The sequence below is a fragment of the Lepus europaeus genome, chromosome 8 (assembly GCF_033115175.1).
Source record: "Lepus europaeus isolate LE1 chromosome 8, mLepTim1.pri, whole genome shotgun sequence".
In the NCBI taxonomy this organism is placed as follows: Eukaryota; Metazoa; Chordata; class Mammalia; order Lagomorpha; family Leporidae; genus Lepus; species Lepus europaeus.
In genome coordinates, this window is record NC_084834.1 from 122,423,099 (window position 1) to 122,447,563 (window position 24,465).

Below are 24,465 nucleotides of genomic sequence, written 5' to 3' on the forward strand. Positions count from 1 at the left end.
GTTCCGAGGCTGTGAACTGGGGAGGTTGGTGACAGGTAGCAGGACAGTTCAGAGGATGAAGTTCTGGTGTTGCCCAGCAGCAACTACATGAACTTAGGGACTACGAGGAAGGAGCCCCCAGAGGGAGCACTGTGGAGATGGTCACGAGGATGAGAAACATGGAGTTTCAAGTCCTGCTCCAGGAACCTGTTTGTGTCTGCAGACCAGGACCATGACCCGGGAAGAGCATCTTCTAATTACTGTCTTCTCTCCAAGACACTGGGCGCAGGGGCTCCCACAGGGAATGCCACTGCTTTGGTGTCGGGGGCTAGGCACGCACCTGCTTTGTGCACAAGCACTCAGTAAGTTATTAAGTAAAACGTGGTATCCCACGCACCACGGCTTCTACAGGATGAAGTCATCAACTGACATCAAGGTTTCTTGTGAAATAGCAGGTATTTTACAGTAAGTCGTTTCCTCATTTAATGAAATTCATGTTTTTCAGCTATCGAATTATTATAAATGATATATAGGACAACAGATACAAAACACTACATTTAAAATGTATTCATTAAACCTCAGAGGTGGTTTTATTTCAACTGAGTATTGGCAACATCGTGAAAAAAAGTCACGTTACCCTGATTAGCAAGATCGGTGACAAATGTAATGAGCAACTTCACTTATTCACAAGAGACTTTTATTGGTTTTCAAAAAGCAACATTATTTGAAGGTACAGTTTATAAACAGTAGTCATATCTTGATTTTTGCCAACATGAAAACGTGTTGCTCTCAGAGTTCATGGACTACACATGTGGCAGACACGGCAATCCTAGCGAGCACTGAGCCCACATGTGGCAGACACGGCAATCCTAGCGAGCACTGAGCCAGCGACCATGGAGAGTTCCAGAATGTACAGTCTCTCCTTTCCTGCCTTGGTGGAGGCTTCCACCCACCGCAGAGCTGTGCTCGCTCCTCCCATCCCCCTTACAGCTGCTTACTCAGGGTCTGCCGTCTAGCTTCCCTGAAGGTGCAATCCCACTCACATTACGCCTGCACACTTCTCAGTAACCTGTCAAACACGCAGAACTAGATAAGCACTAGGTCAGATAAACTCTAACAAAGTCAGTCATTACATTTAAATTTTCTTGATGTTAATGATTTGTTCAAAAGATTTCTGCGTTCATTAAAAATTTATACTCAGTAAATAAAAATACGATGGCCATAATGTTTGCTTTTGTTTATCAAAGAGGATTTAGGCATTCCCAACTTCTTGCTAAGACAAATTCAAGCATTAAGTCCTCTTTAAGTCGAAAATAAGACTGTTTCCTGGTAGATGTCTGAACAGAGCAGGTGGTGTCACTTTTTTAAGGGTAATCAGCTATGAAAACAAAAGGATCAACTATGAAAAGCCAGCTGTAGCACAGAGGTTGCTGAGCTACGAAGCACATTTGGGTGGGAGCTGTCCGGTGTTATTTGGCCTCAAAAAATGCCAGCAGAAGGAATGGGAGATACAGGCACAACAGTCAGCCTCCAGCCGTTACACTGAACTGTGCGTGTCCTCCACTTCCGTTCCATCCCAGGTACTTGTATCCCTGCAAAGACGTTGCACTACGAAGAAACGCGGCCGGCAGCCTGGGCTTCTGCATCGTGGGAGGGTATGAAGAACACAGCGGAAACAAGCCTTTCTTTATCAAATCCGTGGTGGAAGGCACACCAGCATACAACGACGGAAGGATCAGGTAATAAAGACGACCACTGCACAGAGAGCTTACATTCAGCTCCTTTGCTTCAGACACAACACAATCTTGGTCCCATCTGAAATAAGGGCTCTTCTTTTTGGGGGGAAGGGTGGGTAAGAAATTAAAACATTTACATAGCATTTAACATAAAGCACCGAAATGATCACACGTGTTCTCGGCCCCACACTGCAGTCACTCTACCTTGAGCGTCCCTTTCAACACAAGCTGAATGACGAACATGTTTACAGAATCTAAGGGGGGGGGGGGGGGGACCCTTAAGTAATTAAAATCAAACAAATCTAGCAAAAATTAGGCCACCCAAATCAATCTGCATGAACTCCAGCTAAGAAAGCACACATCCCTCCTGTTGCCCTGTCCAGGTGCGGCGACATCCTCCTCGCAGTCAACGGCCGGAGTACAGCAGGAATGACGCACGCCTGCCTGGCTCGAATGCTCAAAGAACTCAGAGGAAGAATTACTCTCACCCTGGTGTCCTGGCCTGGCACGTTCTTGTAGCATCAGCGGGTCAGGGAACATCACACACGGGCTAAGTTGGAACAATGTATTTATCTTGTCAGTTTTTATAGTGAAAGAAAACTTGGTGAAAATGTCAGAAAAGGCCTAGTCCAATAAAGCCAATTGCACCTCAGAAAATATGACTCTCAAAAAATAAAAACTACTACAGAATGGTCTGATCTAGGATGCAGCACTTCACTGTACTCCTCCACTTGTATTTTGTACTCAATAAAAAGCTCTCGAGCACCTGAAATGGTTTGTTATGGCCCACCGAATTCAAATCATCAACTCAAATGCTGGTTTAGGCTGAGATCAGCAAAGGGTACATTACGGGCATTTTTAATTTAAAGCAAGAGCATTTTTAAAAATGCATTCATTGCTGAAAAACATTCATCAAATGAGAAATAAATATTTTTCCACAAACCATAGCCGCCTTTTGTATGTGATGCTAATTGTAAGTTTCCTTCTGTCGGCACCATTTCTAAGAACCCAGCAATCTGTTCTTTCAAATACCAAGTTATCTGTTTATGTGACTGGAGAATTATCTCTGAGAGTTATCCCTAAAAATGCTCACAGAATTACAAACTTGGGTTTTTGTGGCTTAATAAGAAATGACGTTCAGTTGTCCTCACAACGTAACTAGTAACTGGCGGGAACTGCACGTGCAGCTCTACCAACGAGCCTGGGAGAATGCACCAAGCAGGGCCACGCCAGCCGGCGTGAGGGGATCCACGCTGCTAACAATGATCCATGCTGGAACCACACCAGAGCAAGTGACTTCACAGAGGCCACCCAAATGCCTTCCAACTGTGTAATTTACATATTAAACCGCCCCATCCAGTTTCCCCATGCAGTGAGATCCTGCCATCAAAAAGCCGGGGTGGGTGGCATTTAGCCTATTAGTGAAGACCTCAGTTAGGACACACAGGTCCCACAGGGGAGCACCTGGGTTCAGTACCTGCCTCCTGCTCCTGGTTCCAACTTCCTGCTAATCCTGGGAGGCAGTAGATGATGGCTCAACGGCTCAAGCGGTTGGGTTCCTGCTACCCACGTGGGAGACCCGAATCGAATTCCGGGTTCCCAGCTTCAGCGGGGTCCAGTCCAGGCTGTCGCAGGGATTAAATCAGCAGATGGGAGCTGGCTGCATCTGTCTCCCCCCACCGAAAAAACAGAAACAAAAACCAGGAACAAAACAAGCCGTGTACAAGCAACCACGTGCCCGAGTTGTTGACCATGCGCAGCAGGAACAAGAACGCCCCGGCCGTGAAGACAGAGACTCAAGAGGGCCTTCTGATGGTTCTGCGGTGCAGCCTCGATGAGACTGCTGATTGCCAAGAAAACCGGGGCCGAGGCGCGGCCTGACCTTTCTCGGACACCGCGTACCACAGCCACAGTGCTCTGGAATCCCTACACGTGACTCACTCACATTACTTCACTAGATGTTTTATTTTTTAAATATTACATGACAAAGATTTTTAACTTAACATGAAAAATTGACTTTTATTTTGGAAAAAAAGTTAACTTTTCATACTAACAGAACAAGATTAAAGGTGAATTTCTTAAACATTATCCAGAAAAATAACAAGATTTACAGTATCTAGTTCTGGTACTGCTGTACACAAAAGGCCCCGCCCACGCCTACTCTGCAGGTGCCGCCTCAGTGCTCTCCTGCTCAGGGGCGGGCTCACTGCCAGCCTCCTTTCCTTCTTTGCTTCTTTTAGATTTTTTGTGTTTGTGCCTCCTGTGACTGTCTCCTTCTTCACTTTCATGGCGACGTCTACTGTTACTGAAAAAACAAAACAAAAAAAAAACAATGTACTGTTTAAAAACCCTTAAGTACACACTTTGTGACAAAAATAAGCCACTCTGATTCTCTACACAACACTTGACTTCAGCTAATCCAACGTCATGAAGACATCAGTTAAAGTAACTCCAATGCAGAACTCAATCCAGGGCCATCTCACCAACACCATCTCAGAGTCCCAGTGCCATGCACTCTGCTGTAAATGGCTAACTGCAAACAGGAAACCGAAGCACTCCATCAGCACAGAAGGCACTTCACAGAAATAGGCCTTAGAACTTAGTGCTGGTTTTTTGTTGCTCGTGTTGTTTTTGGAGACTACAAGCCCCACATTTTCTTTACCTGAACCAAACACCATACACCAAAATTTCTTCTCAATGAGATAATGTTGTAAACAAATTCTCTCTCATATATGATTTTTTTTCCTCCACATTAATTCTGGTTTTGGGATATTAAATGTAGTTTTGCTAGAGTTAAAATCTTTGTTGAAGCTTGCAAGGAACCACAGATTATTCTGAATCTTTCAAATAGGAACACATCGATTCTATGCGCCATCTGTAAATATTTGCTTTCATGGCTAAAATCCAATCAGCTTCTCTCTCAGCCTCAGACTTTACTCAGGAGCAAACCTTCGAGAGGACTTGTGTCTGGTCTCCTCCTTCTCCCTGTGCCGTCTCTCTCTGTGCCGCTCTTCTTTCTCCCGACTCGCTCTGTGACGCTCATACCCTCTCTCTGCATATTCTCTGTATCTGTATCGCTCTTCGTCACTGAAATTGGAATAGAAACAAGTTTCTTGACAACTGAAATGTAATTCTGAATAACTTCAAGCTTTCATAAAGATCCTGAAGTTCAAACCAGAAGCCTCCAGATATCAGAACCTTGGCGAATAGATAGATGGGAAACATTTGAGTTAATAGTAACACAAGGCTTGTTCCAAAATTAGTACTAGATAGAATATAAGAAAACAAAACATACAGTAAGAGCACATGATGCTAAATGACCAGTTGTGTTCTGCATTACCACACTTGCCAGGCAAACAGAGCTTTTATATAGCAATGCTTTTAAAAATGCTTTCGAGGAGAGGGCACTGTGACGTAGCAAGCTGAGCCGTGACCTGAAACACCAGCATCCTCTCTAGGTGCCAGTTTGTGTCCTGGCAGCTCCACTTCGGACCCGGCTCTCTGCTAATATACCTGGCAAAGCAGTGTAAGATGGCCCAAGTGCTAGGTCACCCACGTGGGAGGCTCGGATGAAGCTCCCGGCTGCTGGCTTCTGCTTGGCCCAGGGCTTGCTGCTACTGTGATCTGGCGGTGAGCGCACCAGCGAATGAGATCTGTCTCTGCGTCTCTCTCTAACTCTTTCAAATAATTACATAAATTTTAAAAAGAAAATTCTTTTGATAAACTCTCTGTGGGAGAGAAAAGGAAGCTGGAGTCAGGCGCTCTGATAGAGAAAGTGGGCACCTTGGGCTCTAAGCTGGAGTCAGGCGCTCTGATAGGAGCACGTGGGCACCTTGGGCTCTACGCTGGAGTCAGGCGTGCTGATAGGAGCACGTGGGCATCTTGGGCTCTAAGCTGGAGTCAGGCTCTCTGATAGGAGCACATGGGCATCTTAGGCTCTAAGCTAAATGCCTACCCCTGCTTTGCTTTCTTCTTTGTTTTTTAAAGACCTATTCATTTGAAAGGCAGACTTAGAAAAAAAGAAACAGAAGAGAGATCTTCCATCTGCTGGTTCACTCCCAAAAAGCCAGGCCAAAGCGCAAAGCCAGGAGGTTCAACCAGGTCTCCCATGTGGGTGCAGGGGCCCAAGCACTTGGGCCATCTTCCACTGCTTTCCCAGGTGCATAGCAGGGAGCTGGATCAGAAGTGGAGTAGCCAGATTTGAACTGCTGCCCATCTGGGACGTTGGAGATGCAGGCAGCAGCTTAACTGGCTGTGCAACAATGCCACACCCCAAACCCTCTAAAATTTATTTATTTACTTGAAAGGCAGAGCTATAGAGAGAGGGGGGAAAAGACAGATTTTTATTTGGGGGGGGGGCAGAAATGGGTTCTGTAACTTATTTAAAATATAATCAGCAGTTTTATCTTCATTTGCTTCTCTACCATTAAAAGCACATTTGTATTTCTCAGATTTCTAACCAAAATTCTTCTATTATTTGTAAATCTTGGGCACACAGTTACGATTCCAAGGACATACGGCTCAGAGTGGCTACGAGTTAGAAAGCAGCTAAAAGTTCTTAAACCTTGTTTATTAACTACAGAAAGACAACATATACATATAGAATACGAAAGAGAGACATGGATAGGACTTCCAAAACACCATACAAAATATGCAGATTACACATACTCCAAAATCCTAATCACTAAAACATCCTGTACTTGTGCGTGGGGTGCATGGGCCACAGCCCCCAAGGCATACCTGTCAGCTGCAGCTCTGCTTTCTCACGCGCACTGGTGTAGCTGGGGCTGACAGCTAAGGTCAGAGGTGGTCTTCCCTGACCTCCCTAGACCTGTCTTCCTCCCAGTCCTTTCAGTGAGATTCCTGCTAGCTTCCTTTTAATCAAGTACTTTTCTTCTTTTTTTGCTCAGCAAATAAACCAACATACTCTACAACCTTGTGTCAGTAAATTTTCTCATGTAGAATTCTCTTCTGGAAGACTATATGCTAAAGAGCTTTAGTTTCTAAAATATGCCTAACATAAACTGTATTAGTGATTTGTATGAGATATCAAGAAGTTAAATCTGAGTGGGAGCAACAGACAAAGGCAGCAGAGAGCGCAAGCACAAAGGAACAAATCCACCCACGTCCTGGCAAAAGCTACGCTCCAGCACTGCCACACCAACGCCACATGGCACAGCTACCAGGCCACCACGGACTGCCACGCGGGACACTTCTTGCTGTATGAGTGCACACGTGCACAGATACCTACATCCCCAGCGCCGCCTTCCTCCCTGCAGCTGTGTGCCACGTAAGTGGAGGGTGGCAGGCGGTGCACCACAGCGCGCAGGTTATGGGCAGCGTGAACCCAGGTTCCATCCGGATTTTACCACTTAGGAAACGAGTAACGCTGGCTGTTACTGAGCCTCACTAAACCTCCGCTGTCTCCTCTATGAAACCAGCAATAAGCATTTGCAGTTTTTATAGAACTGGTAATAACATGTATACCTGTCTGGTACAACAGTAGGTGCTCTGTAAGCAGACGTCGCCAGTGAATTTAATGCTTAAATGTTTCAGAAGCAGAATATTTTTCAGTAATGATTACTGACCCTGCAATAACGACAAAGTCTCTAAAGCACAGGCGGCACCGAGGCAAACCCTTCTCCAACCTGAGGCTCTCTTTCAAATGCCTGCCACTACCTACGTTTACAGAGAAACAGTCCAGGTCAGTGACCTCACAGTCTGTCCTCTGGAACCCTTTTCCAACCCACGTAAACTAAAACAAATTCTTTTGGCTTTGGGGCCTTTAGATTCCTAAAGCAGCCATCAGATGGGAGTATATGAAAGATGGTAGATTTGGTCTCACAAAAGATCAAGACCCGCCTTCCAGCCCTTTTCAGCTCAATGACTGCCAACAAATGTTTCTCTCGACCTGGAAACCATTAGAACTCATTTTAAACATCCTAGAATGACCAATCTTCCTTCTGGCTCCCAATTACACTGTCTAAAAAACAGATGCGGACACTGGTCTACAATTGTCAGAACAGTGACCCTGTAATTTGTAATGCAGCAAATACTACATGACATTTTGCTTTTTCAGACACTGTTCGGTCACTCTTCACAAACAGCCTTCACTCCAACTTCACTTGGATTTTCTCGAGTCCAAATGTTTCCTCAGATAATTCAGCGCACAAAGCATTTCTCACCTCTGGCCTCTCTGGCCTTAAACTTTAAATCAAATCTAGGTAAACACTGACTCCTCACGCCCTGAGGCTCAGGAACCTGAAAAATCAAACCTGGGTTAACCACTGACAATTTTTTAAAGTTTGAATAAAAATTCAGTAGCATCTGTGCATGTGTGGGTCAGAAATCGAAGAATCAAGAACATTTAGCTCCCCATCTTCTATAAACATCATGTATTTATGCAAACAAAACTTTCCTACCAGGTTTTAATAAGCGCCTTACTGGTAAACATAAACATTCTCTAGAGACAGCAGTGCTATCTCAAACATTCATTTCAGCTACATTATCAGAACTATGCATTTAAGTGGCTGAAGTCAACAGCAGACGTAGCCCCACGCAAACACACACACACTCACACATATGCAGCATATAGCTAAATACTTATTCAACCAATAAAATCTTACTAGTGCCTACAATATATAAGTCAAATTACTAGAAGCCAAAGGAAGGGAAAAAGATTAATAAATTCTTTTCAGTTCCTTCTTGCATGTGCTTTGCACAAAGTCCTCAACTACCAGGCAGCCCCTATCAACTGGGCAATACAGTAGGGTTACATCTGTAAAGACAGTGTCTTTTTGTCTCCCCAGTACATAGTACTAGTCCTACCCCGTGACAGGAACTAAAAAATGTCAGTTACATGAATGAATGCTTTAAAGAAAAAAAGAAAGATGTGCCCAGAGAGGAATAAGGGTAAAAATAAAAAGTCACAGAATGTCTAACGACCTAATTTTAAGGCTCAGAAGGATCCTGAATAATGCCTCAATCAGATTCAAGATAATATGGGTCTATTATCACCACCTAATTTCTTTCTTTCTTTCTTCTTCTTTTTTTTTTTTTTTTTTGACAGGCAGAGTTAGACAGTGAGAGAGAGAGACAGAAAGAAAGGTCTTCCTTTTCCGTTGGTTTACCCCCCAAGTGGCCGCTACGGCCGGTGCATTGCGGCCGGCGTGCTGCTCCAATCTGAAGCCAGGAGCCAGCTGCTTCTCCTGGTCTCCTATGTGGGTGCAGGGCCCAAGGACCGGGGTCATCCTCCACTGCACTCCCGGGCCACAGCAGAGAGCTGGACTGGAAGAGAAGCAACCGGGACAGAATCCGGCGCCCCGACCGGGAGGATTAGCCTAGTGAGCCACGGCACCAACCAACCACCTAATTTCTCTAAACTTCTAGCTCCTAACTAAACAAATTGAGATGTAGTCTAGATCATTCCTAAGACCTCTGGGTTGAGAAGTCTACAATCATGTGACCACATTCAGCTAGAAATGCTGCCTCCATCAATATGTGCTCCTGCACCTGTAGGTTTACTTGTATTTATCTCTAACTTACCTCACTCTGAACTGTGATGGTTCCTACACTGGTATGGTAAGGACTAAGATGACCAAATTGATGCTTTGAGAAGGCATGGCTGAATTTTTACCCTTTCAAAATTGGTCTAGATAACATAATTGCATTTCAACAGTTTTCAAAATTCTCTATTGTAATCACTGACCTGTTGACACACTTATTATGTGCCAAGCATAATGGCACACAGTGGTCAGGACACAGAAATGAACACCAGTGGTCTGTGCACTCAGAGAGGCCCCCTAAGGGAGTCAGGGAAGACGTGCAGGGAGCATTCAGAGGGCAGCTCCCAGAACACAGAGCGGAACAAGGCGGGAGAGGCTGGGGAAGGACAAACGGGAACCGCACACACGGAACGTGTGTGATCCCAGCAGAGGGAGGCTGCCTGGGGAGAGGACTGGGGTTAGAACGCACACCACGTGCGCTGAGGCAAGACTGTGAAGAAAGCTGTGGCACAGGGATCCTGACGTGCTTGGACATCTACCCTTCAGGATGGGAGAACACACCAGGACTGATCCACACATGTGCTGCTTCCAGCAGCACAGAAGGTCTGAGCAGAGTTTCCAGATCCTCGACTTCCATGGTGCTCGTTGCTAAGTCTACAGCTGCCAGCCAAACTCCCTCTCACAGTTCCCCTGTCATCTATGTCAGAGCTGAGGAATCAGAAAGCTTCAGCAGGGCTCCGGGCCTTCCTGTCTCACAGCTCTGTATGCAGTTAACAGCGAGTGTTCCGGCTTGATCCTGAGACAACTGTGAGAAGCAGCACAGTGGGAATCCTCACTCTGCCCCCTCAACTAGTTGTGAACGGAAGTAAAACAAAGTGTTGAGAAGTCAGCACCTTGCTCTGGGCTCTGAGACAACTCTGTTTATCTTAGACTGGGAATGCTGATTAACTCACTTATCCGAACACAAAAATGAAGTCAGTCTTTTTTCTGATACAAACTGAGTGTAATTTGGCTGTCTGGTTTGACAATGAGAAATGTCTTTTACCAACTGAGCTCCTTGTAGCCATTTTCTGTAAATGAAATGAGAGATATATCGCTCTTGTGTGTACACGAAAAGAACTCTGTAACTCACATAAAGCTGCTCCACTATTCAAACATGTTTTAGCAGGGACGGATGTCGCGGCACCGCAGGATAGGCTGGCTGTGCGACGTCAGCATCCGACAGGAGTGCATGTTTAGGTCCTGCCTACTCTACTTCTCATCCAGCTCCCCAGTAATAATAAGCTGACTGTGCGATGTCAGCATCCGACAGGAGTGCATGTTTAGGTCCTGCCTACTCTACTTCCCATCCAGCTCCCCAATGATATGCCTGGAAAAAACAGCATCAGATGGTCCAAGTACCTTGGCCCTTGATACCCACACGGGAGACCCAGATGAAACTGCAGGCTCCTGGATTTGGCCTTGTCCTGGCCCTGGCCCAGCCCCAGCTGCTGTGGGCATCTGGGGTGTGAATCAGGAGATAAAAGGTAGCGCCCCACCCACCCACCCCCAGCTCTGCATTTCAAATAAATCTTAAAAATAAGTGAAGGGAGAGCAGCACTGGGGGTAGCTCATAAAGCCGCCACCTGCAATGGCAGCATCCCATATGGGTGCCAGTTTGAGTCCTGGGTACTCCTCTTTCAATCCAACTCTCTGCTATAGCCTGGGAAAGCAGTAGAAGATGGTCCAAGTCCTTGGGTCCCTGCTCCCATGTGGGAGACCCGGAAGAAGCTCCAGGCTCCTGGCTTCAGATCTGCCCAGCTCTGGCCGTTGGCAGCCATTTGGGGAGTGAACCAGCGGATGAAGACCACTCTCTCTCTGCCTCTGCCTCTCTGTAACTCTGCCTTTCAAATAAACAGGTAAACCTTTTTAAAAAATTAAAAAGGAAAAGTCTTACGAAAGATGTATTAAAATTAATAGTATTTTGGTTTTCCCAAACCTATCCAAGCATATTAAGTTAAACAAGTTGCCTAAATGAAAGAGTAACAATAACAAGTATAAATCATAGTCTTGAAAAATCTTGGTAACACCCTTCAGTGTTCCAGGAAACTGATAAAACTAAAAGACTTTGATTACCAAATGTACTGGGTTGAATTTTGTTTCCCAAAAAGCTAAATTCTAACCCTGGCACCTGTGAATATGACCCTATTTGGAAATAGAGTCCTTGCAAATTTAACAAGATGAAGTTGTAACGTATTAGACTGACTGATCCAATGACTGTTGTTCTTATATGAGGGAATTTAGATACAGAGAAAAGAATTTGAAGACAGAGATAGAGCCTACAACCACAGAAGCTGAGGAAAACCCTGGAGTGCCAGTGACCATCAGAAACTATGAGAGAAGACTGGAGCAGGTTCTCTCTCCAAGTCTTTTCTTTTAAAAATTTTTTTCCACTGGGAGGGGAAGAGAGGAGGAGGAGGAGAAGGAGGGAGGTGGGTGGGTGGGAGTAGAAGGAGGGAGGGAGGGAGGGATGAATCTTCCATCTGCAGGTTCACTCCCCAAGTGGCCATAATAGCTGGGGGTAGGCCTGGCGGTAGCCAGAGCCTCTTCTAGGTCTCCCTTGTGGGTACAGGCACCCAAGCACTTGGGCCATCCTCCACTGCCCTCCCAGGCCACAGCAGAGAGTTGGACTGGAAGAGGAGCAACTGGGACTAGAACCTGGCGCCCATATTGGATGCTGGCGCTGCAGGCAGAGGATTAACCGTGAGCCATGGCGCTGGCCACAAAAATAAATCTTTTAAAAATAAATAAATAAATAAAAGCTGAAAAAAAAAAAAAGGCTTTTCTTAAGTACTCTTCTTCAAGCATCCCTCTTCCAAGCAAACTGGAAGTCACTTTGTACATCAAATGTAAGCCCAAAAGTGTGTGTGAGCTACATGTGTAGAAATTCCCGCACAGCCAACAGACCTGTTGAAGACACTCGGTGTGGGACTGTGGTCACGCTCCCGCTCTCTCTCGCGGGTGCGCTCTCTCTCTCGGTCCCGGTCGCGGTCCCGCTCTCTGTCTCTGTCTCTTTCTCTGTCTCGGTCTTTCTCTCGTCTTGCGTAATAGTCCCACTGCTTGCTGGTGTCCACAAGACTAGGCCATGAAGGAGCAGAACCAGGAAGATGGGGAAAAGCAACTAAAGAAGCAAAACACAACAAATAAAAACCAAGGTTAAGGCACTTAAAAAACAAAAACAGAAAACCACCAAAAATGTGTCATTAAGTTAAAACAGAAACTTATTTTATAATGGGAAAGAGAACTGTCGTGTGGCAAACACCCAGAGCACTGGAGGAAGATCCAGCAACACTCTTGAAGCCCTAACAGACAAAGCCCCTCACTCTGCAAGGTGAGCAGCAACCAGAATGAGACTGACCACAAACTTCCCGGAATCTAAAATGCAGAGAACACATCATGAATTCTTCACTGCTGACTTAAAAGAATTATCAACATAGAAAGGTACACCCACCAAAGTTGTATCTGAATGAAAACAAAGACATTTATAAACAAAAAGTAAGCAAAACTCATAACCAACAGACTTCATCAAAAGAACTTCTATTGGATACACATTGAGAGAAGAAAAATTACTCCAAAAACAAAGATCTTAAATGTAAAGGCATGGAACACATAAACCGTAATCATACAGGCAAATCCAATAGAAAAGCCTTAGGAATCAAATTAAAGTAACAAACATAATAGCTAGGCCGGTGCTGCGGCTCACTAGGCTAATCCTCTGCCTTGCAGTGCCGGCAGAGGTTCTAGTCCCGGTCGGGCGCCAGATTCTATCCCGGTTGCCCCTCTTCCAGGCCAGCTCTCTGCTGTGGCCCGGGAGTGCAGTGGAGGATGGCCCAAGTGCTTGGGCCCTGCACCCCATGGGAGACCAGGATAAGCACCTGGCTCCTGCCTTCAGATCAGCGTGGTGCGCCGGCCATTGGAGGGTGAACCAATGGCAAAAGGAAGACCTTTTTCTCTGTCTCTCTCACTATCCACTCTGCCTGTCAAAAAAAAAAAAAACATAATAGCTAGAAAACAAAGACATGTTCTGCGGTCTCTGTAGTGATGCAGAAGTGGGTTCAGATTTATTTAATAATTTATCATTAAGTATGCATAGTAAATTTCAAGTGTAACCACTGTACAGAAATGTCTAATTTCACAATAAAGAAAAAAATCACAATTTAAGAAAAATCAATTGAAAAACTCAAGTCAATTCAAAAAGATTTTGGAAGGATGGGGATGGGACACATATTCAAATAGCTCAATAATCTCAATAACAAAAAGAGTCTGAATTCACCAGCTGAGACACAGTATTGATTCGTGCTTTAAAAAGATTAACTAGGGGCTGGTGCTGTGGCACAGTGGGCTAAGCCTCTGCCTGTGGTGCTGGCATCTCATGTGGGCACAGGGTTCATATCCCAAGTGCTCCTCTTCTGACCCAGCTCCCTGCTGCTATGGCCTTGAAAGTCAGTACAAGACGGCCCAGGTGCTTGGGCCCCTGCGCCCGTGTGGGAGACCTGCAAGAAGCTTCTGGCTCCTGGCTTTGGATCACTCAGGTTCAGCCATTGTGGCCATTTGCAGAGTGAACCACCAGATCGAAGATCTTTCTCCCTGTCTTCCCCTCTGTTAATTCTACCTCTCAAATAAATAAATAAAATTTCAAAATCTTTAAAAGACTAACTGTATTCTGAATACCAGATATAAAAACACACAGAAAGACGGAAAGGAAAAGAGGGAAGGAAAAAAGAAAAAACACCAACAAGAAAAATCCTAACACCCCTCAGGCATCAAGTGAGTGTGGCCATTATTGAAAGAGACTCAAAAAAAGAGAAAATATGGACAGAAGATGCACTTTACCCAAAAGAGAACAAATTTAAAATTCCAGGCATCAGCGATCACCTTAATTTTTAGACAGCAAGAACTGATGGAAATACAGGTAGGAAAAAAAAAAAAAAAAAAAAACACCTCATGGTCATGGGAGATTAACATACTTTTCTCAATTACTCAAATTAAGCAGAAAAACAATCAATAGAGGGAGTAAGGTTTGAGTAACACACTGTTGACAAGGCTGGTTACATGGACAGAGCACACAACACTCTCCGTAGAATAGAATGCTGCTTCTTCCAGCACACATGAAGAATTTGTTAACAAAACACAGACATTTTCAAAGGACGAGTGTAAGAGACACCATGTTCTATGACCTTTATGCAATTTAAGTTTGAAGTCAAATTTAAAACATTTAAAATTAAAAACACCCATTTCAAATTAACACATTTCAGGTAAGTCAGGAGTAAAAAGAAATCATAATTTAAATAACTAAAAGAACAAATACAAATATATGATGTATCAGACGTTCTGGGACATAAAAAGAGCTCTTCCAGAGGAAAATTCATCTTAATCACTACGTTAGGAAAGACTGAAAATTAATGCACTAGGCTTCTAATTTAAGAACTTAAGAATGAAAAACGCGAAAATTGGTTGCTGGAGACTAAAAAAATAACAATCTTTTGACAAAGTTAAGAAAAAAGAGAGCACATAAATGATACTAGAACCAAAAAGGGCCACAATTAGACACTGCAGAAGCTAAATGAGAACATTATACACTTTATAGCAATGCACTTAAAAACTTACCTGAAATGGATTATTTCTAAAAACAAAAATTTACCAGAAAGTATTCAAGAAGAAAAGGAAGCATTAATGGATTAATGGAGACATTAATAAGCAATTTAAAATATCTTAAGGCCAAAATGGAGGAATCTGGAAAACATCATGCTGAGTGAAATAAGCCAGTCCCAAAGGGACAAATATCTTATGTTCTCCCTGATTGGTGACAACTAACCGAGCACCAAAAAGGAAACCTGTTGAAGTGAAATGGACACTATGAGAAACAGTGACTTGATCAGCCCTTGTCCTGACTATTGATGAACAAATTAACACACAATTATTCTTAGGTGTTTAAATTTTAACTGAAAAGTGATCCCTGTTAAATATAAGAGTGGAAAAAGAGAGGGAGGAGATGTACAATTTGGGACATGCTCAATCGGACTTGCCCCAAGTGGTGGAGTTAGAAATGTGCCAGGGGATTCCAATACAATCCCATCAAAGTTGCATGTACCAATGCCACCTCACTAGTCCAAGTGATCAACTTCAGGTCACAATAGACCATAATGATAGGTCTAAGAGTCAAAGGGATCACACAAACAAGACTAGTGTCTGCTAATACTAACTGATAGAATCAAAAAGGGAGAGAACGATCCAACATGGGAATCAGGATACACAGCAGACTCACAGAATGGCAGATGTCCTAAACAGCACTCTGGCCTCAGAATCAGCCCTTAAGGCATTCGGATCTGGCTGAAGAGCCCATGAGAGTATTTTAGGCATGGAAAGCCAAGACACTCTGGCAAAAAAAAAAAAAAACCCTAAATGAAAGATCCCTGTGAGATCCCAGTGGAAAGAATGGGACATCAAAGAAGGAGGTACCTTTCTCTGAAGGGAGGAGAGAACTTCCACTTTGACTATGACCTTGTCTAAATAAGATCAGAGCTGGTGAACTCAAAAGGCTTCCATAGCCTTGACAACTCAAGAGCCTAGGGTGATTACTGACACCATAAACAAGAGTGTCAATTGTTAAGTCAACAACAGGAGTCATCGTGCACTTACTCCCCATGTAGGATCTCTGTCCTTAATGTGTTGTACAATGTGAGATTAAATCAGCAAGGGGAAAAAAATGCGCCTGTGGTGGACGCCACCAGCCAAGAATCAGAAAGATATGAACAATGAAGACTGAGACAGCCTGCTGACAGATCCTAACTCCTTCAGGAAAAAGCAAGGTACAAATATCCCTATCATGTCACCATGTATTCATTTTTAAAAGAACAGTTGGTAAGTAATGACAATTACTACATTAAGCAACCTGGCAGATAAATAAACCCAAGTTATTACTAAACTTAGTATTTTTAGATTTCTCTGTAAGATGTTACTTTAAACCATGGAAACAGATTTTTATCACCATAAAAATATGTAAGCACTTTACTAATTCAAATTGAATCTCAGTAACTAATACTACTTACCATTGCCATATGGGAATGCCCGTGCAGAACGACTATCATAACCAGAGGAATGCCCACTGTTGAAGAGACAAAGTGTATTTTCACATATGTTGCAAGAAATTCTAAATTTTAATAGTTTTGTGCAAATGGGAAAGTATCAGGGCAAAATTAAAACTTTTTTTTTTTTTTTTTTTTTTTTGACAGGCAGAGTGGACAGGGAGAGAGAGAGACAGAGAGAAAGGTCTTCCTTTTGCCGTTGGTGCACCCTCCAATGGCCGCCGCGGTAGCGCGCTGCGGCCGGCGCACCGCGCTGATCCGATGGCAGGAGCCAGGTGTTTATCCTGGTCTCCCATGGGGTGCAGGGCCCAAGGGCTTGGGCCATCCTCCACTGCACTCCCTGGCCACAGCAGAGAGCTGGCCTGGAAGAGGGGCAACCGGGACAGGATCGGTGCCCCGACCGGGACTAGAACCCGGTGTGCCGGCGCCGCAAGGCGGAGGATTAGCCTATTGAGCCGCGGCGCCGGCCAAATTAAAACTTTTATTCAGCCACCATTTCATTAACAAATTCTGCAAATTTTATTTTTTCACACTCAAACATACATTTTTAACCTGAAAAACACTAAACCTAATATCTAAGTTGTAAAGAAAATGCAAATTTGCAATATTACTTAACAGAACCACAATCAGTTCAGTCTCACTCACAAGGGGACTCACAAATTCAGTCTAACAGATTATTTGAAAGTAAAATGTAGTCTCAAACACTTTCCTGTTAATGAAGTTACTAAGTCTGCCTGGCTATCGGGGTTAACAATACTTTCTAGCATTTCGCACAGAACCAAGCGTGTGTGTGACAGACGTCACAAACTAAGTCATTATCATTCCCTCTAAAAATCACAGGCATGGCCGGAGCCTGCTGGTGTTCTCAGCGTCTGCCAAACAGGATGACAGGTCTCCTTTGTAAATGACATCTGTCTGCCAAGCAGCAGGCTGGTGCTTTCCCCTCACTAGCTGTTTGGATCTTCACAACTCCATCAACCCTCTCTGGCAGAGGAAACGGGGTCTCCCCCAGCAACACTGTGTGCTGTGACGCCTCCTACTGCTGGCCACAGGCGCTCACAAGCACAGCACTCAGGTCCCCAGGGCGGGGGGACTCAACCCTTCTCTGTGGACGTGGAGACACGGCATTATGCAGTCAACAGGCAGCCTTTGTTACTGTGGACTGATGATAGTCATCCTAACCAAGACACGCATTGTTCATGACTTCCACAGACTTATGCTTCTATTTCTCACAAAACTGACTGCAGCCAGGGTTGGTTTGTTTTTGTTTTTTTAATAATCTAAGGGTTTCTTTAATCAATGTGTCATAAACCAAAGATACTATTTAAAGATATTATGACTTAGTTTTCTTTGTCCAGTTTTGATATCAGGCCATATGTGCAACATCTTGTATTAAAGTAATTGTAATTAACGCCGGTGCTGTGGTACAGCGGGTTGAAGCCCTGGCCTGAAGCGCCAGCATCCCATATTGGCACCAGTTCCCGGCTGCCCCTTTTCCGGTCCAGCTCTCTGCTATGGCCTGGGATAGCAGTGGAGGATGGGCCAGGTCCTTGGGCTCCTGTACCCACGTTGAGACCCAGAAGAGGCTCCTGGCTCCTGGCTTCGGATCTGCGCAGCTCTGGCTGTTGCGGTCATCTGGGGAGTGAACCAGTGGATGGATATCTCTCTTTCTGTCTCTACCTCTCTAACTCTGTCTTTCAAATAAATAAAATAAATCTTTAAAAAAAAGTGATTAACAGATCTAGATTTATGAATTAAAAGTTCTAGGATTCTAAAATTAAATCTTTAAAAACATTACATTATGCACATGATTCTTCTGTCAAATGGTTATCAACCACCAAAACAGAACAGGATCCACAGTGATTTACCTTTCTATCGTTGGGATAAGAGATGGCGGAGGAGCGCCTGGTGGTGGAGGAAAACCTGAAACATTCAACAGCAAGACATAAGAAGTTAACAGAACTTCTATTTAATGAAAAGTGTGAAACAAGCAGTTGCGTATCACTAAATTTCTCAGGGGACATAACCGTGCTTCCCTATGTTAAAATCGACAGAAAAAAAAAATGGAACTTAAAACTTATTAACAGATTGTTGGAGCAATGCAACTTAAAATGAACAGTCTACTCTAATGACACAGGACACAAAGGAGTCAGGACACCTGGTCTTATTTTCAGCACCACACACAGCCCATTGTGAGTATCAGAAAGCTAATTTCAATGCCTTACCTTTTCCATATAAAAACAGTAGTAGCGTTGCCACCAGATATGTTATACATGAAATATTTTAGAAGAAAAGCAAATAAAATAATGTTTACCTGTTTCAAAAAGTTTTTGAGCTTTAGATACGTAGAAATTTCTTTAATATGTATAATTATAAATAAAATCTTACCAGTAAGTACATAAACACTCAATATCCACCATAAAATGTTTTAAATAGCACAACCTTAACAAAGTATTTTACAAAGAAAGGCACATAATGCAGTTTGTGGGTTAGAGGAAAGAAAATAATTTGCACCTTGATATAATGAGGTCTGCATTCTCACTCACTCAGCAGACCTAAATGAAATACCATAGAATAAAATGGCTACGAGGGACCTTAGCCCTTAACCTATTCTACACTTGCAAATTCAGAGAGGCAATAAAGGGCCCAAAAAGACTTTAAAGATTCCACAACCTGTACCAATTCCTTTCCTTCCACGCTTTAACAATCCTCATTACCAACACATTGAAATCTCTGACACTACGAGTCTTGACACCGTCCTAACGGTAAGAAGTGTCGTGGTTCTACTCTCCACCTTCTCCATGTTTGGAACACTTCTACTAAACCTCCTTCTAGACATCCCATATAAAAAGAAATCTCAGCTCCTTAACTCTTCTCAAAGGTCCATTTAAATCCATTTTTAGCCTTGCTACAAACTTTTAAGTTTACCATGCTCTCACTACATTGTTTTAGGAGCTCTGACTCTCAGTAAACATTAGACATGTGTGTTCAGCATTACATTACTCCTGAAGTCCACACTCCTATCTAAGGCAGCCTCACAACCACACTGCTTTTCAGACTAAAGAGCCGTGCCAACGATTCCTGTTCTTTTCCTGGTAAGTCTTCTTCAGCCACTTTCACACAGTGACTCTCTACACGTAGCTAAAAATGCCTCCTCTCCTCTGTTATCTGAACTACACTACCTCTGCATCACCACCCTTCCAAGCATTCTCTTCCTGGCTTTTAACACTAACTCAGTAAACAAACTTGCCTACTAGAAAAAGAGAAAACTGATAAAAATGTAAAAACAACACCGGTCCACCTGTGAACTCCTACCGACCCTGCACATACAACAATGAGCAATGATGACGAAGCCAAGAGCAGCTAGCTGTCAATTTACCTAACTGCTACTGCTGTGTGCTTCGGAACTTACTGCCTCATGATACTGAGTTATGCCAGTAGGTTAAAAAAAAATCAGAAACCATGGTAAAGTCAAGATAAATGATCTTTCTCCTGTAGCACTTAATCATAAAAAATTCACTGGTCTCAAAATCTATTTTGATAAAAACTGATTATCTTCCCTAAACTGTTTTCCTCACAAATTGATACGGTAAGAATCTAAAAAGAAGATCTATTTCAACATAAACGGGTAAGGCAGGTATAAGACAAATTAAGTATCTTAATCAGAAGTAGAATGAAGCAAAGGCAGAGCTGAAAATAGGACCCTGGAATCATAGCCTATTGCATGTTCTAAGCGCATCAACACTGCCCTCCTGTAACTGTGAGCTTGAAATTTCATGTTTATTAACAACGATGGAGAAAACATGAAAAAAGTTTTACCTGGAGGTGGTACAGTTATTGGAATACCTAAAAAACAAGTGATGAAATTTAATATAGTAATTGGATTTCAGAACCTGTTATGTATTTATGCCATCACCAAAACAAATTTTCAAATAAAACCCCTTGCCTCACCATCCTGGCTTAGTCACTCATGGGAAGCATTCTAGTTTATTGCAGAGGACCAACAATACAAGCATAACATCCAACTCCCCTGATGAAACCCAGCCTAGGAACTTGTTACAATCACAAATGAAGTTAGACATCGGTTAAGAAGCACACTTGTGCACACACAAATATCCAAAATCCAAGAAAATAATGCTAACTAGATTTGATAATCAATTTCTGATCATTTTACTTTTACAGGGAAACTAATCCGTGGACACCAATACTGCCGGTGGTGCTAGACAACACTGTAGACTGGCTAGCATTCACCTCTGCCAGGCCCAGTGTACTGCGGCATTCAAGTGTTGATTCAGACTGTGTCAACAGGAGGCGGGGAAAGTTAGCATTTCCCTTGATCCGAGAAAGGGGCTGAGCTCCTTTACATACATACACACCCCCAAGACACTGAAAATAAAGGTGGATGGATTCCTTCTCTGGGTGCCAGCCAACACTAATTCCAGTAACTCAGGACTTATTTGTGTACATTATAAACTTTGAGAAATAAACTATGCATAAACAGTCTCAATTTACATTGGCCAAATATATGCCCTTCACTCTAATAGAAAATTTACTAAATCTTAAAATTGAGGATTTTAAATTTAAGAAATATTTAAAATACAATTTATATGGCATGCAAATTCTATCTGCAGTTGAAGAAAAATGACATTTTCTAAGTAAAAAAAAAATAAAAATCTAAAACAGCTTTTTCATGAAAAAAGATTCATGCCATAACTTCAACACAGAATGGCTTACCAAATTCTATCTTAAGAACTGCATCAAAATTAGCTCAACCAAGGAAAAATAACTCATTAACTAAATGCGTGCACAAAAATGAAAACAGAATCACTTTCAAATGTTTTCGTATCCGCCGAAATGTGCTAATAATTTATTTCAAAATGTTCTGACATGCAGTTTTTACCAGAATAAGAGATTTATTTAAAAAAAAAAAAAAAAGTCTCAAGGCAACAAATAGCCTTGAAATAGACTGAACTACCTTATTTAACAACCCATGCAATAAAATTATAAATTACACTAAACATACAAAGTCAACAAAACAAGAAGATATATAAAAGCAGCAGCTACCATTTTCAAGTCATCAGGCTCCACAAGTGCAGGACACTGACCCCACAAGTCAATGACAGTTCTCATCTTGCCCGGGTTACTCTGCTGTTTCCCCAATTACCAGACTAAAAGAATCCAGCAAACAATTCAAGCTAGCAGAGCCCCACACACCAAACTAAGCAGAAATTCAAGGAAGGCTGAGATTTAAATGTTGTTAATACACATGATTACCTTTTTTTCCTTAAAAAATAGTTTTTTTGGAATAATACAGAACTTCACTATTTGATCTGTTTTCACATTTAAATACAAGATTTTCTTTATACAAGATAAAGGACAAAGGTAAAATCAGTCACCCAGTATGTGAAACTATAATCCTGACAACTTTACCTAAACCAATATATGAACAACTCTACCCCTTCAGCCAGTGCATACTACAGAGCTCACAAACATGATTCATGCAAACACATTACAAACAGCCCCTTCAAAAACTTAGTCCTCAAAAACATGTAAGTTATGAGACTTCTGCAAAACATAAAATGATATTTGACCAATTAAGTATGTCATGAACACAGTGGAAATTAAAGTCTGCTTTTAATCTTGCTACACTAGTATCAAAGGATGTGTTAAAAACATCTGGAATTAAGAACACAAAGAAAAATCGGGCTATTTATGCAGTTACCATTCTAACTGGTATCTAACATTGGAACCCAGCCCTTCCCCAACTCTGGGTGAGTCCTCTACTTCATCTATCTCAGCATGAATCTCTGTTGGTGAAAATTCACTGAAATAAAACTACAAAGCATATGAAACATTATACAACCAATTCTTTGACTAATAGCAAGTGCACTTTCAAACCATAACTAAAAAAGTTTAATATGTACTTAACTTGAAGTCAACTATTCAGTATTTATGTCACTTTGTTACGAAGCAGAAATAATGTAAGGGAAAAGAACATTCATCTCAATCCACGTCCTCCTCCTGCCAACACCCCCCCAGGGAAGCACACAGACGCGGCCGAGCCCGGCCTTCAGACAGGAGACCTGCAAGGTGAGGACTCTACCTCTGCTCCATTCCTTACCTGCAACACAAGTAGGAAGAAAAATGCTTCTTTCCTGGAGAGCCCTACATAACAGCAGTGAACCTACCTTTCCAGCAGTGGGCAAAGCTTTTGGGAAAAGTACTTCAATGCTAATAGACTCAATAAATGAGTGTTCTGAGACCTGAGGACGCGTCATCACGTCCTGGAGCGTCTGCTACCACAGGCCGCTGGACTCTTCCTCTAGAATTTGATTCTGAGGCCAGGGTGGGGCCAGAAAATGTGTATTCCCAAGAATTCCCCAGGAGATATCATGTTGCTGGCTCAGGACCAGAATTCGAGAATCCCTGAATTGGATTCTAAACTTCCCTCGTTATCTTCCTGAAAAACTCAATCCTTAATGCAGAAAAAATGAATCCCATTCCAAACTTCCATGAAACAAACCAAGGTGTCTGTGTGTGACACTTAGAGTAGCGCTTGCACTATCTGGCATTCTCAACAGAGAGCAGAGGATTTAACTCTTCCAGCACCTAGCGCGTCCTCTCCCATGCAAAGGGAGGTGGGGAAGATGTGAAGCCCCCCCTGAAGGCCATGGGAACTGAGCACAGAAACAGAGGTCGCATCCCTGTCAAGCCTCACATTAAAGAGAGCTTACCTGTACGACAGAACTCCACGTGATGGGCTGTGCAGTCGAAAAATAAACCAGACGATTTCTGTATACCCATCCTCAACGTATCCCTTCATCGTTTTGTGTCACTCGTGCAAAGAGAAGCTATGGGATGGGCAGCTGCTGCTAGGGCTCTTTTTCTCTACCTTCCCACCTGGCACTGATGTCCTCCCTTGCGGCAGGGCTGGACATCAGGACTTGCGTATCTAATACATTAAATACAGGAGAACCAGAGGCTCTCACCTCCACGCAGGGCACACTGCCCCCCAGCTTGAATGCCTGGACGGAGGAAGCCTCTCTGCTGGGGGGACTACGGTCAGAGAGGAAACGACACCCTCCCAGGCCAACAACTGTCTCCAGTTCACCAAGGGATGACTGCGCCTGGGCACAGACCTACCCACAATTAAGGTCTCAGAGATGGCTGTGAGGTCTGAGGCCCAACTAACTCCTCCCCAGATTCCTGACCCTGAGAAGCCGTGCCGTGATCACTGTGGGTGCTGTGTGTAAGCCACCACGTTCTGGAATCATTCGGTCTGCAGCAAGAGAAAACCAGGACACGTGACAACAACCTCTCCTTTCCCCACGACATGCAAAGGAACACTGCTGCCTACTTCTCACCAGTAAATCCCAAATTCCATAAGCACTCCTGTGTGGAATTCACAAGGCTACGTTCCTTAAGTCTCAATTTCTACTTGAAATCTATCAAGCTCATTAAATTAGGTTTTAATCAAAGAAACCGACTACCACCTTAAACAAACACAGAGACACATACAAAGACACACAAACACACACACATATTATCTACCACCTGTCCTTTAAAAAACACACACACACACAAAATGCAGACTACGGTAAACAGAACCATCTCTCTTAATAATTACAACAATCACGAAGCACAAAACAGTACGCAAGTAATTTTAAAGAAAAACACTGAGTTGAAAAGTGGTACGGTCATAAAACCTAAAAGCAACCAAATAAGTTACCAACATACTTCCATCTAACATGCATAAAAAGGGTGAACATGGGATGGGCCAGGGGACAGCAAGACACAACAAGCTAAGCCCCTGCTTGGGACACCCTCACCCTGTATCAGAATGACGGTCTGAGTCCCAGCCTCCCTGTGCTTCCAATCAGCTTCCTGCCACACACACTCTGGGAGGTCGCCACGACGGCTCAAATAGCTGGGTTTCTGCCACGCGTGTGGGAGAAATGGATTGAGCCCACACTCCCAGCTTCAGACTAGTCTTGCCCCAGTGCTTGGGAGCACTTGGGTTAAGAACCAGCAGATGGAAAATCCCTTTCCCTCGCCAATAAATAAAATAATAAAATAATAACTTACCTATAAAATATACTTCACAAAGTTCACTGAAAATCT

General features: G+C 43.2%; 2 protein-coding genes across 10 annotated transcripts in view; one reads left to right on the forward strand and one right to left on the reverse strand.

Annotated features, from left to right (window-relative positions):
• LNX1 (ligand of numb-protein X 1) overlaps window positions 1-2,653 on the forward strand; it is a 78,575-nt gene extending 75,922 nt beyond the window's left edge. Inside the window, exons 9-10 of the mRNA XM_062198834.1 lie at window positions 1,560-1,718; window positions 2,099-2,653. Coding sequence (XP_062054818.1) covers window positions 1,560-1,718; window positions 2,099-2,234 — 295 coding nt within the window. The 3' untranslated portion in view covers window positions 2,235-2,653. The remainder of the gene's footprint in view (window positions 1-1,559; window positions 1,719-2,098) is intronic.
• FIP1L1 (factor interacting with PAPOLA and CPSF1) overlaps window positions 2,645-24,465 on the reverse strand; it is a 71,083-nt gene continuing 49,262 nt past the window's right edge. For 5 of the 9 annotated variants that reach the window (XM_062198828.1, XM_062198825.1, XM_062198831.1 and 2 more), the window contains 6 exons: window positions 20,164-20,190; window positions 18,213-18,267; window positions 16,309-16,364; window positions 12,167-12,380; window positions 4,665-4,802; window positions 3,788-4,020 (listed from right to left, as the gene is read on the reverse strand). In XM_062198828.1, coding sequence (XP_062054812.1) covers window positions 3,873-4,020; window positions 4,665-4,802; window positions 12,167-12,380; window positions 16,309-16,364; window positions 18,213-18,267; window positions 20,164-20,190 — 638 coding nt within the window. In that variant the 3' untranslated portion in view covers window positions 3,788-3,872. Of the gene's footprint in view, window positions 4,021-4,664; window positions 4,803-12,166; window positions 12,381-16,308; window positions 16,365-18,212; window positions 18,268-20,163; window positions 20,191-24,465 lie in introns of all 9 variants that reach the window. The other 4 variants (XM_062198826.1, XM_062198832.1, XM_062198830.1 and 1 more) reach the window with 2 other exon arrangements.